This window comes from Melopsittacus undulatus, chromosome 7 (genome assembly GCF_012275295.1).
Source record: "Melopsittacus undulatus isolate bMelUnd1 chromosome 7, bMelUnd1.mat.Z, whole genome shotgun sequence".
Lineage (NCBI taxonomy): Eukaryota > Metazoa > Chordata > Aves > Psittaciformes > Psittaculidae > Melopsittacus > Melopsittacus undulatus.
Window position 1 is genome coordinate 19559151 of NC_047533.1, and position 12992 is coordinate 19572142.

Below are 12992 nucleotides of genomic sequence, written 5' to 3' on the forward strand. Positions count from 1 at the left end.
TGCTCAAGCCTGCTTCCAGAGTTTTTTAGGACTGGCTGAATGTACATATTGGAAAGAACTGTGGGCATTAAACAACTCTGAAGATTATTCTCCATATATCTGCTTAGATATATCAATGTGCACAAGGCTTGGTGAATGATGGAGTTGCTGTCAGAAATGACAACTCAAAGCAGTAAAGTACACACCAGATAAAAAAACAGTTTTCTGCTGTGAAGATCAGTGGAAGGATGGAGAACAGGACTCAAAAAAGTGTCTTGGGTTATCCATACAGCAAAGTACACTCAGAAAATTTGACCAAAAATATATGTGTCCATTAATACTGAGTGCAGGACTCACGACTGAAAATAAGAAATGGCTGAAATCTAGGCCTTGAGGACAGTTTGCTCTCTGCATAGATATAAATGTATGTTCATGTGGGAAATACTATTGCAATACTCCGTCAACAATGTAGCACATCAGTGCTAGACCTTCTGAGGAGAAGGTGCTTTTATTTAAAACAGAGGTTGAAATTTAACACTTTAACACTTTAAGCCTTTACCACTTGCTCACGCCCTCTGGGTGTTGTGCTGCTCAGGAGTACCAGTATGTGTGCATCCATAAAGTCTACGCAGCCATGGGGCACCGCAGCAGTGGTGACAGGCTGCCCACCCAGCACTGCAATGCCCGTGTCCAGATGTTATGTCCAGCATCCACTGCAATTACATGGGGGGGGAAAGTGACACCACCTGTGAAATCCTCCTCTTGTATCACAGGTTCTTCTGAGGCTGGCAACCACGCACAGGTTTTGGATCTTTTTACATCTCTGTAGCCTTGAGCAGCTGACAGTGATCAGTATCTCCATCCTGTCCCACATCTGTGAATCATGGGGATTTCTTCATTGCTCTTTTTCTCCACCTCCAGGTGTCTTTTGAAAATGCACAAGGGTATGCTGGGGTCTTGATGACCTGCTAATTAGCCATTGAACTAATGACATTGAACATTGAATAGTCCTTGAACTATGAGCCAGAGCCCTTTTGTAGGTGTGTAGAACACACAAAGCATGCAGTGATCCAGACACAGATAATCATTCATGATCCACACCAATCCCAACGTTCCTTTTACAGCTGCTTACACCTCGAGGTAGAGAAAACAATATAAATAATTTTAATTACAAGAATACTAACCCTAAGAACCACAGGTTTGCTGCTACTGAATGGGATAGGTGACCTAGTGATGAAGCATATGGAAAAGGTTGAGGTACTTAAAGCCTTCCTTCCCTTGTTCTTTATCAGCAAGGTCAGACCAGCCCTTGGGCCTCACAGAGCTCTCTATGCCTAGTGGCAAAGTTTGGAGGAGGAGACTACTACCAGTTGTAGAGGAAGGTTGAATTAAGGTGTTTATAAATCCTTAGGGTTGGGCAGAAAATGCTTGTAAAGGTGATGGGAGGCTGGCTGATGTCACTGTGCTGCTTCCTAGCACCTTTGAAGGCTGTGGCAATCATGTGGGATTTCCAGTTACTGGAAAAAAGCAAATGTCCCATCCATCATCAAAGCAAAGTGCAGGAAACTACAAGATAGTCATCCTTACCCAGACTCTCTCTCAAAGAAGATTGTGAAGCCATTTCTGGGATGATGAAGACAAGAAGTTGATTCAGAAAAAAACAGCATTGTTCTTCCTACGTGATTGCCTTCTGTGATGAGATGAGGTGATAGGTGCAGCACACATTCATTTTAGAAAGGCTTTTGCTAGGTATCCATAGCATCTTTGTAGTCCAGTAGGGATTGAGTAAGTGGACAAGGTGGGTGGAAAAGAGTCTGAACCATTCTATTCAAAATGTAATAGTCAACAGTCCAAAATGAACCTGGCAATGAGTTTATGAGTGGTGTTCCTTTCCTCAGGGCTGAATAGATGAACTCTAGAGATCATAGATTTTTCTAGCATCCTGTGATCAGGCCTTGCAGGGCACTCTGTAATATTTGGCTCCTCATATTAAAACTACAGTAATTTTGGTTTCTGTGGAGTGGTGTGTTAGGCTGCAGTCCAGGGTAGGTATCTACTTTGATTCTGAGCTTACACAGCTGAGTCTTCATGATGTGAAGTGGCAGTGCATCAGAAAGTGTTCCCATTCAATATGCTTCTCACTATGAGCAAAGGTGCCCTGACCAGCAGCAACCACCCCCCAACTCCAGGACACAAACATTGCTTGAAAAAAAATTTTTCTGTGCTTTCAAATCTGGAGACTTGTAGTTGAAAGCAAGAGGTGAAAATGAACCCACTTTGTAAGAGAATTTTTAACAAGGATCTTTTTCTACTTCAGGCCTACGACATTTTCATCCAAGTGCTCACTGTCAGCATTCCCATCTCTCAGCTATTCTGACATCGGGCATTTCTCTATGGAATGCCTCTGACTCCAGTGGCTGTCAGTTAAAATAGTTCACACACATCCAGAAAATCTGCTGGTTTTGTGCTCGCTTTATGAATAGCTCTCTCTTTGTGTTTTAAAATTAACTAATTAATTAAATTAACAGCTGTTTTCTTTGTTTCTGTTTGGGGAATTTACTCTGCTCCAGCTCTCCTCCCTGAAGTTAAACAATGCTAAACAAACTTTTTCGTAAGATGCAGGCATGGCATTGTTCTCTTTGTACAAGATCTGGTCAGATACCATTGGTCTTTAAAGGCTGTTGTATTCAGCAACAGAAATGATAAGGTTATGCACAAACTTCACAGTTCAAAGAGAATTCATCAGGTTTAGACACATTTTCCCAGTCTTTGTATGCTGTATGGCTAATTTACAGTGTTTTGTCTGTGGTCTATTGCTCCCTCTCCCATTAAAAATGTAGCTGGGTTGGACGATGCACGTTAACTGTGTTGCCAGAGAAATGATTTCCTGCTTCATTTCATTGCACTACAACCACTTCACAGTTAGCTTTGTGGAGCCTGCTGCCCCTCAAAAGCAGCTTGTGCCACTCTGGTTTACCTTCCTGCCTCCTGCAGGGTCTGCAAAGCAGCCAAAGGCTTTTCTCAAGACCCTTTAAAAACACTTCTGGTATCTCTTAGGTGACTGCAACAGTTAATACTAAATACAATGTTTATATTGCTTTACCAGCCATACTGCATGACTTTCTCACATACTGTGTATGTGAGATACTAGATTGAATTTGGTGTTTAAAGGCTGTTATTCTCATTAAATGTCTCTAAACAGAACGATTGAATATCCTGAAGACTGGAAAACGATAAAGCCCAAAATAGATTTTATTCCCATTCATTCCCATTTTATCCCATAGAAACATCTTAAGGAAAAGCATTTTTGGAGGAATTTTTGCCAAAGTCTTAAGCACAATGAAATAAGGGCTCAGTCTCTGAGACGGTTTTCCTGATTTCAGTTGTATGGTATTAGATTTAAACCACCGTATTTTCCGTGCTTGCTTTGACAGGACGGTAGCCGAACTCAAACTTCTCTCATACATCTCCCCCTTTATCAGGCTCTCCTCAGCTGACCGCACCACTCGCACTGTTGTCACAGGGGCGTATTTAACACTTCCAGGACCCCCACAGTTAACGTGTCTTTTTATGGGATGTTGTACCTTCCAAACCGTTCTCGATCAGGGGCAGCCCATCCAGGGACCTAGTTCAAGACTGCCGGGGGAACCGAACCATGGGCAAGGCACACACCTCACTCTGTCCCCTCACAACAGCACAACCACCGTTCACAGCTTCCCGCCCTGGTCCGATACCCCCTGGGCTCGTCTCGCCCAGCCCCGCCCCTCCTGGTGACGTCACCACGCGGTGACGTGTCGCCCGGGCTGTTCGGCAGCGGCCGCCGGAAGCAGCGGGAGGTAGCGTGGGGCTGGTTGTGAGGCGGGTTTGTGGTGCCGGAGCGGGCAACGTCGTAGCGGCGGAGCTCCAGCCCCTTCCTTCCTTCCTTCCTTCCTTCTTCTTCCCTCAGCTTCGCTTCGCCTCACTGTAGCGGCGGTACTGATGAGCGGGGTCCGAGCGCCCGGTGGGCGGCCAGCGGCCACCCCGGTGCCTACCTGCTTGCTTCTGCTGGGGCTGCTCCTGCCCGCCGCTGCCGCGGGCGGGGGGTGCGAGCTGGAGGCTGCGGACGGCGGCGGTGGCCGGCGAGGAGGACGAGTAGGTGCCACCTCCTCTGGGGCGGAGACGGCGGCGGTTGTGACAGGTAACGGCTCCCGCGCGTGCTACCGGCGGGGTGGTGGTGGGGGGAGCATCCCGCTGAGGGGGGCGGACACGGGCAGACACGAACGGGCAGACGGACGCCTTCCTGCCGGGGCCCTGCGGGGCTCTGAGCCACCTCTCGCTCCTTTCTTCTTGTCCCTGCTCTGCAGAGGGCGCCGGTCCGGTCCGCAGGGGGTCCCGCTGCGGCACTGCGGTACTGCCCCGGCTGGCCCCTCCCCGGGACGGAGCCCGCCGCAGGATATGTGCAGGATCCTGTTGAATAGCGATATTGTTGGGATCCGGAGGCGCCGCTTCCGCGTCGGCTCCCGCGGTGCCGCCCGTGCGGGTGTCTCGGGCGCCGCCATCCACGGCCCCAGCCCAGAGCCGCCGGGCCGCCCCCGGCACCCGCGGGCCGCTGCCAGGAGAGGTGCCGGACCCCCTCCGTGTGGTGAGGGGGCGGCTGCGGCCCCAGGGAGGAGGCTACGAGAGGCGAGGTGACCTGCCGCAGCTGGCTTCCTCCTAGCCCCCGTGCTGCGGAGCCGGAGGTGTTATCCGGTGCTCTCGGAGGGGGTTAGTTCTCAGAAGTGCAGAAAGCTTTTTTTCCCGTCACTTAATTTCTCCAGGAACATGTTAATTTTACCGTATTTAACGACAAATGATTACGCCTGCAGTTAAGAACAGCATTGGCACTGAAACGTTTAAAATAGTCTAATTTCAGCAAGCTTTGGCGCCTCTGAATTGCTTGTACGCATTCTGAATGTATCTTGTAATGAATAGTTGGAAGCTTTATGATCTTTAGAATCTTCACTTAAGAAAATAGGATTTTTATCTCAGGAAATAGTCAAAAGCATTTAGAAGTTTGTCATGTCTCATAATGTGCTTTTCAGAAAGCTCTCTAATTGGAGAGTATGGAACTTGGAAGAAAGAAACATACCCCTTCTGAATCAAAGTACCCTTCATTTCTTATCAGAGAAAACCTGATGATGTTTGGAATAGTGTCGACTGAGCTAAAATTATTGGATTGTAGTAGGTGAAACGTGCATGGGTTTCTTCTTTCATGTAACACTTTAAAAACATGAGTTTCAATTAACAACACTTTTATGGTGTTTCTGAAATAACTCTGAGATGGAGGTTCAAGGCTATGTGAGCTAGTGATCTTGTTTGCGGACAGCATTTCTGCAATCTAAATTGTCTAATCTTTTGGCTTGCCATATAAACTAAGGAAGTTAGAACATCTGCAGTCTGAAGCAGCAGTCAAGCTTCCCAGGGGTGTTGTGAAAATGCTGTATTGGAACAGTGCTTTTTTTTTTTTTAAACCATAATTAATCTGGTTGTAGTGGTATTAAACAGTTCTTGCTATGTATAGTGCTGATGCTGTCTACATTCCACACTTAATCAGTTATGATGTGTCAGTCTGTATGGAAAAAAAAAAGGTTTATTTTTATTTATGTTTTGTAGACTGTAAAAGTACAGAAATGCATGTCACCTATTGTGCTGTCCTTACCATCCTCCCCCCAGCAGTGAACCTGGTGAAGAAATACATTTATTTGAGAAATATAACATGTTATAGGTGGTTTTATTGTGTTACAGGATAGTTTGGTGTGGAAAATATGTATGGTTAAAAGCCATTTTAGGATCAGCTTTTTAGGAGGTTTTTTTACATAGTTCATCCACTTCATAAATGTCGTATTTCAGCTGATCTTATAAGTTACCCTTTGCAAAGCTGGAAGAACCCTTGAAGGTTGGGAGAAAACCAGATGACAATGCAGGGGGTGATTTTAGTGATATTATCTATCATTCTTTCCTTAAAAGATAAAACTTGCATATCTGCAGTTGAGTTAGGAAGGATTGCCAACACTCATCTGGAGAAGAATGAAATAAAGTTTCAATTCAGTCATTTTGATATGTTTGAGAAGTACAGTCCAGAAGATAAAAAGCTGCTGAGTATATAATGTTGCTCTGGGAAGAGGCAGTCAGATGCTCAAGTAGAGGTGTATGGGCAGCACAGCTGCAGGGAATAATCCAGGAGGCCAAGTCAAAACTTGAGGTGAATAAGCAACCTTATGCTGCTGGCAGAAGGAGGTGCTATCCTGTGATATACTGATCCAGTTTAAATTACAGAAGGCTTTTACTTTTTTTCTTTTTGATTGCATGTTTATGTCTAGTCTTAAGTATTAAACAATCCAGAAAGTACAGAGGAAAGTACCAGTGTGGATTGAGAGGCTCAGAACCTATGGCTGATGAAAATAAAAAAAGTATTGATTTATTTTGGGGAGTGGCAGTGGAAAAGGCTGTGGGAGGGATATGTATCTGAGAAATGGTTCACAGAAGCATATTGGTATTAATTTTTCTTTTAAACTTTGTCCATTTTATCTGTGGTTAAGATGCATGCTCAGAGGAAGTAAATTGTAGTAGGTGAGATTTAGATTAAACATAGGCTGGGAAGTTTTCACCTATAACAGTCAAATTACGTAGGTTGTTCAGCAAGTTCCCCTTATTGGGTTAGAGAAACTGGCAAAGGTAATCTAGACACTTGACAGAAAAAGGATGTACAATGAATTTTAGGACTTTCCTACAGAGCCCGAAATTCTATTCCTGCCATATTTCATCAGATATTCGTGGATTTTCTCAATGGTTTATCTGGATTATCATTACAGATGTTGTTCATTGTGAATGTGCCTTTGTAAGGGTAATTTATAAATGAGATCAGTATATGTAACATCTTACACTGTACTGAGTGTATTTAGTTGCAGTGATGAAAATCAGATCAACAAAACTGTTTTCACAGGATAGAAAACCAGTAAGCTGTTTTCTGTTCATTCTGGCTCTGTTCCTTCACAACTTAATTTGGTAGAAAGTTTTAAGGAACCTTCTGTTCTGAGCCTCAAGATAACGCTGGGTTTTCACATTAGTTTATTCATTGACTTTTAATTAAATTGCTTTGTAATCCCGGATAATTGAGGATTTTTATTTAAAAGTCTAAATTAATTTCATGATCATGGATTAATTTGGCTGCCTTTCAGGTGGGAGAGTGAACCTGAACCTGTATTTGGCTAATAAATATCTCTCAAATAATGGCTTATAATATTGAACTAGACCCTTTAAATTCACTACACTGAATTTACTGAAGAAGCAATGGGCAGCACAATGCAACCTTTTCCTGAATTACTATACAGGAAATAGTAATTCTTAATTTTTAAATTTTTAAACTAATTTTTAGTTTTGAAATGAGTTTCCATTCTGGAGCTTACCCATCATGCTAACACTCTGAGCTCTTCAAATTAATTGGACTTTGGCATTTGAGAAGTGATGGTTTCAAGAAAACATGTATTTTTATCTGCAACTGCACAACTGGTTTAAAGCATTCTAATGTGGGTGGCTGTTGAAAAGTAGCTTTCTTCTTTGGGGTTAACCCCAGCTGGCCATGTGAGCAATATTGTTAGCCCAGGGGAGCTAGCAGTAGGCATGCTCATCTCAGTACTTGCAACCTACCAGGAGGGAGGGAGTTCCTGCTCTGTTTCTACTTTGTACTCTGCTTGCCCTCGGTGTTGTGATGAGCCCTGTATGTTGCTTTAGCTTACAGGAATGTGAAAAGAAACACAGGAAACAGAAAATCCTATGGGTTTTCTTTTTTTTTTTTTATATCAGGATCTTTCCTGACATGCTTTCAGCAGTAGCACCACTGCAAAGAGGGAGGATGGGACTCTGCAGGTGGGGTCAGAACTGAGGAAGAAATGTGGTTTTAACACAATCGTCCATAGAATCGCGTCTCTTAAGCAACTAAAACTACAGTTGTGACCTTTTTGGGTTTGAATATAATCCATTTAGAAGTTAATGGTTATATGTGAGACTTTATATATAGTGAACTAAATAGGCATCTGGCTATATTTTAACCCCTGTAGTGGATAAAGAGTGCAGTGATTTTGGTCACATAGTAGAATTATCTTTGCATGATTATTTTGGCATGCAATGCTCTTAAAAGATTGTGAGCTGTGAGGTTTCTGTCGCTTCCCTAGCAAACTGCTTTTCAAGGCTAGTAGATTTCTTTAGTGCTGAAAACAGCATTGCAGGGTTTTTTTTTTTTTTAATTCCATTGCTTTATTTGTTTCTACTTAAGCTCTTTCATGATCTGGTCTTCCTATTTCCGTTGGGAAGACAGAAGTTTCAAGTCCTTTCTCCATTAATGGCTACTTCAAGCTGTCATTTACTTTCTGGTAGCATCTCAATGCAGTAATTTGTCCCTGGAATCTAATTAGTTTCTGCTCTGTTCTCAGTTTCATTAGGTTTTTAATTTCTTGGCATATTTTTTTTAGTGATAATAGGAGATATCCAGCAAAAAAAATCCTTGTGCAGCAAGGTTTCTTGTTTTTTATAGCTCAATCAGAAGCTGTTGAATTGCCATAACTACTAGGTATAACTAAAAACTGTAATTGGCTGGATTTGTAGAGTTTTATTAAACAAATATTAAAAACCAGTCAATCAGGAAAAATCTTTGCCTTTATGTAGCTCCCGTTCAGAGATAAGACCTCAAGCACTTTTAACTTCTTTTGGCCATAGCTGAGTATTTTTGCTCTACAGCCTTCCAGTGTTCTAGTTGTAACTCTTCAGTGCTTCTGCTAGTGTGTTTTGCATCTCCTTGTGTCCTGTGAGCTTTTTGGCTTGACCGTCAGCTTTACCTCTTCTGAAGATTTCTTTTGTCTTACTGTTGGGAATTAGCCAGGCTATTTAGCTGATATTTTATTTTTCTTGTCTTACAGTAGTAGTCTGTAGCAGACTCTTTCTTAAAAGCCCACAGTGGCCTTCCCTGCGTTGTTTTTTTTTTTTACTCAGCATCATCCTTCATCAGCAGTTTTTGTGTTGCCTCTTCAGCTATAAGCTTTCTGAAGACAGCTCTGCTTTTCTGGAGACCTCCTGTCAGATTCTGGCTAGCTGGTCCTATGGACCTTGATTATGACTCATTTTATTCTAACTAACCTCAGTGATACTGGTGTATCATAACTGGGTTGAGCTGCCATGTATTTGTTGGAGAACTGGAGCCAGAGGCAGAGGCAGTTGATAAGATCTTCCATGATGACAGCATCACTGTCAAACCTGCCTGAAAATGTAGTTTTTTGCCCCCCCCTTTTTTTTTAATTTGCATAAAGAAAGCAATTTATATCCTTTTAGTCGATTTTTAGCTTGTGTGCTGTAACTTGTATGCTCTCTTTATATTTAATATATGTCCTCAGTCAGCACTAGGGGAGAAAGCTAGGAAAATTACTAGTTTTCTATTAATTTTTAATGCATCATCAGAACCTAAGAAGTCAAAAATGTGATATTTTACATAAGAGTTTACTCTAATTTAGCGCAGAAATCCTGATGTATGAGAAGACTTCACTGGGATTAGTCTGTTATATCCTAGCTGTGAAGCTAGCTCTTTGAAATACAGGAACTTGAGATGATTATCTGAACAAATATGGTATGTGTTAAGAGTAAATAACCATTATGTATCTTGTCCTAAAAAAACCATATAAACATTTTACAAACCAAGATGAGTTTCAGGTTATTACATAAGTTAGTGCTGTTCCGCCTTTGGATACTACTAAGTCTTTCCTGTTACTATGGAAACTATCTTTGCATATCTGAAAGGGGGAGAGGGGTGAATAAAATGATAATGTGTTGTTAAAATTTAAAATCAGCATAAACAGAATGTGATGATTGTCTGTGTACTATAAAATTTGCATTTGTTTACTTGATTTCTGCAGGCACTTTGAACTCTCAAGTTTGTTACTATATCTTTAACCTTCCCTTACCCAGTTTTGGACTTTGCTCCTTTTTCCTTCCAATCCAAAAAGCATGGTATTTTTCAGAGACCTCTAAGATGAATCCTTAAAACTGTATAATGAAAAGTACTCCAGAGTTTTAACTAGAATCTGTCTTGGAAATTGAAGACGATGTGGTTGTCAGAACAGTTAAGAATTTGAGTTAACAGCACTCAGTTTAACAGAGCTGTCTGTCACATTGGAGACAGAGTTTGAATTGGTAGGTAAGAACCACTGACCTTTTAACTCTCATTCCTGTGGTCTCTAGCAAAGACAACGGGAGAATATTTTGTCTCCATGCATAGTGTTATACTGTTGCAGGTGACTCTTGCTTCTCTGGTGATTCCTGGGTGCAGAGGTGGGAGGGAACTCATCACTGACTATTGCAGCTTGTATTGCAAACTACAAGCAGCACAACAAACTTTTGTAAATTGGAGTCGTTGCTGAGACTACTTGAATTACGTGCAACTTTAGCATTTGCTGTAGCTCAGAATTTATAGGAATGCAGGGACAACTTTGATCCTTTTCCCCCAGGCAGCACTTTCCTTTTCCTCCCTTTTCTTCTGAGTCAGGAAGCAATTGAAGACTTGTCAGCAACCCAGCCTGCTAGTACTGTAGCCAGTTAAAATTTTAATACCTGTGTTTTTTGTCTTTTTTTTTGTTGTTGTTAATGTACTTTGTTTCTGTGGTTATTGTTTGTAAGAAACTGTCCTCTGCTCAGCTTCTAAAACAGAGATTAGCAATAAACAGTAGTTTATTAGAACCTGTTTAAAGCTGTGTTTAAAAGCAATCAAACCTTGTGGTAGAGTAATAATTTAGACAAGATTTTGTTGACTAAAAATTTGATGAAGACATTTTTGATTTCTAAGCTCTGTAGCTTCTCTTTAAAATCTGAAGCTTTCAATATGTGAAGGTGTGGTATGAATGCTCCTTCTCACTTTGTGGCTTAGAATAAAGCAAGGGGTTAGTTGTATGTAATTATTAAGCATATGTAGTAATGTTACATAGCTAAAGGAATAATTTTTCTGAGTTCTATCAGGTGACAGTGTGAACTCAATTAGTTAAAATTCAGAGTTTAATGTGTCACTTAGGAAATCTTCACACAAATGTTATGTTATTCTTAATAGTAAATAACTTCTCTAGGCTCCCATTGAGACTGGTCATCAATAACTCCTAAATGTGCAGCTGTTCCCTCACTCTTCCCTCCCGGTGTGTAGCATTTGATGAATGAGGGAATGGCTTAATAAGTGATTTTTTTTTTTTTTTTTTTTTTTAATATTTCCTCTCTTTACCTGTGAAATATGCTCGGTGAGCTTTGCTGAGAAATTAACAACATGACTTTTATCAATCTGGTGAATTTTTTGTTTGTCCCAACCATAGGCTCTTATTTGAAATGCGTTCCTCCCTCCTACCGTCACTAGATGCAGTAAGCAGGTGAATCTGTTTGTATGCCTAGATCCAAAGCAAATAGAGTAAGTCTTATGTTGTTTCTCTCTACTCTGGATATAACAAGCTTGATTAGTTTTTCCTCAATTTGATATGCTACCCACTATTTCAAGAGCAACAAGCAATAAATATACTGTAAACAAATAAAACCACTCAAACCATGTAGCCTGTGATGATTTTGAAATAAATACCAAAGTTAAATATTCTGAGTTGAGGCCTCCTACTGTAGTTTTAATTCTAAATTGTATTAGGTAGCTTCTTGCTGTAATGTAGTATACCTATATGAAAAATACTATTGGCTTAGGTTATTTTCATTATCTAAAGACTTAAAAATTATTTGGAAGTGAAAATCCAATTACCTTTTTATTGCTAAGTATTGTTTACTGTTTTGCTAAATTTGACAATGAGACTATATAATATCATATAGCTCAAATACTTATAGCATGATGTGGCAGGAAGGGAAAATATATTTATATCCTCTTCTACTTGTGATTCTAAGTTGCAAATGACATGCATCAAGGCAGCTTTTTCTTCCCTAGGATATATTTTTAATTTTTCTTTAAAAGACTTAACTTTACTGTTACTTCCTTGGAACATGGCTGCCTTCATCTCTTCTTCCTGCCTGGTTTGTTTTCCCTGAATGTATCTACTGAAATCCTGCTGTCAGAGCCATAGGGGCTCATATTGGAAGCAGTGCAGTAATGTCAGGCTGCAGTACTGATAAGAGACAATGTGATGGATTGCATTGACTTCAGAGTATAAACCTATATTATGAATTCACTGGGATTTCATTTTAAGACTGCATTTTAATTATAGTATTTTGCTTTTGGTCATAAGAAACTGCACTCCTGATAATTGGTCTTAATGTGGTTGTGTTGCAGGCAGTGGTATGAGACCTGTAGCTCTGCAATCTTTGAAGGGTGTTGCTTTATTATTGGTTTAAGGTGTCCTGCAGCAAAGGGTGGCTCTTCCTTTGTGCTTGTTGCTTTCTCTCCCTCCCTTCCTATTCTGTGTGTTCCAGATGCTACCTTAATGTTACAGTGGCTGGAGGTGAGTTAATTTGGGGGAACTGATTGAACTCAAAGTTGGTAGTATGTTGTGTTGTTCTTTTTTTTTTTTTTAGCAGGGTCAGGTCCTTAAGTTCAGTGCTGTGCAAAGGCATCTGTGAGAAGATAATGGCATTGGAGGAAGGTAGTATTAACCATTGTAATAACAGCCCATGCATACTAAGTAAATAGTGATTGAGGAAGGTAGGTAAGGGAGATTTAGCTATTCACAAAAACAAATGTTTCACACAGGTGTCACAAGCTGTGTGGTTAAAAAATGACATTCAAAACTGATAAGGAAATACTTCAGGAATCCATAAAATTTCTAGAGGGTAACTTTTACGTTAGCAGTAGAGCCAAGATTTTAGTAGGGTTTCTTAAAGAGATTAGTTATTGTAAATGACAGTAATTTAGGAATGAATTTTGGAGTGAAACCTTTGCTTCAGGAGTTAATTTTTTTTTTGACAGTTTATTTATTGTAAGAGAGAGTTCATGTCTCAAAACTAAAATCACTTGCCTGGCATAAATATTTACTTGTATAAAGCAA

At 40.9% G+C, this 12992-nt stretch overlaps 1 protein-coding gene across 2 annotated transcripts in view; it reads left to right on the plus strand.

Annotated features, from left to right (window-relative positions):
* The first annotated feature begins 3847 nt into the window (after positions 1 to 3847).
* The window catches only part of STIM2 (stromal interaction molecule 2), a 67715-nt gene continuing 58570 nt past the window's right edge, over positions 3848 to 12992 (plus strand). Inside the window, exon 1 of one of the 2 annotated variants that reach the window (XM_034065025.1) lies at positions 3848 to 4156. In XM_034065025.1, the coding sequence (XP_033920916.1) occupies positions 3958 to 4156 (199 nt within the window). In that variant the 5' untranslated portion in view covers positions 3848 to 3957. The remainder of the gene's footprint in view (positions 4157 to 12992) is intronic. The other variant, XM_034065024.1, reaches the window with a different exon arrangement.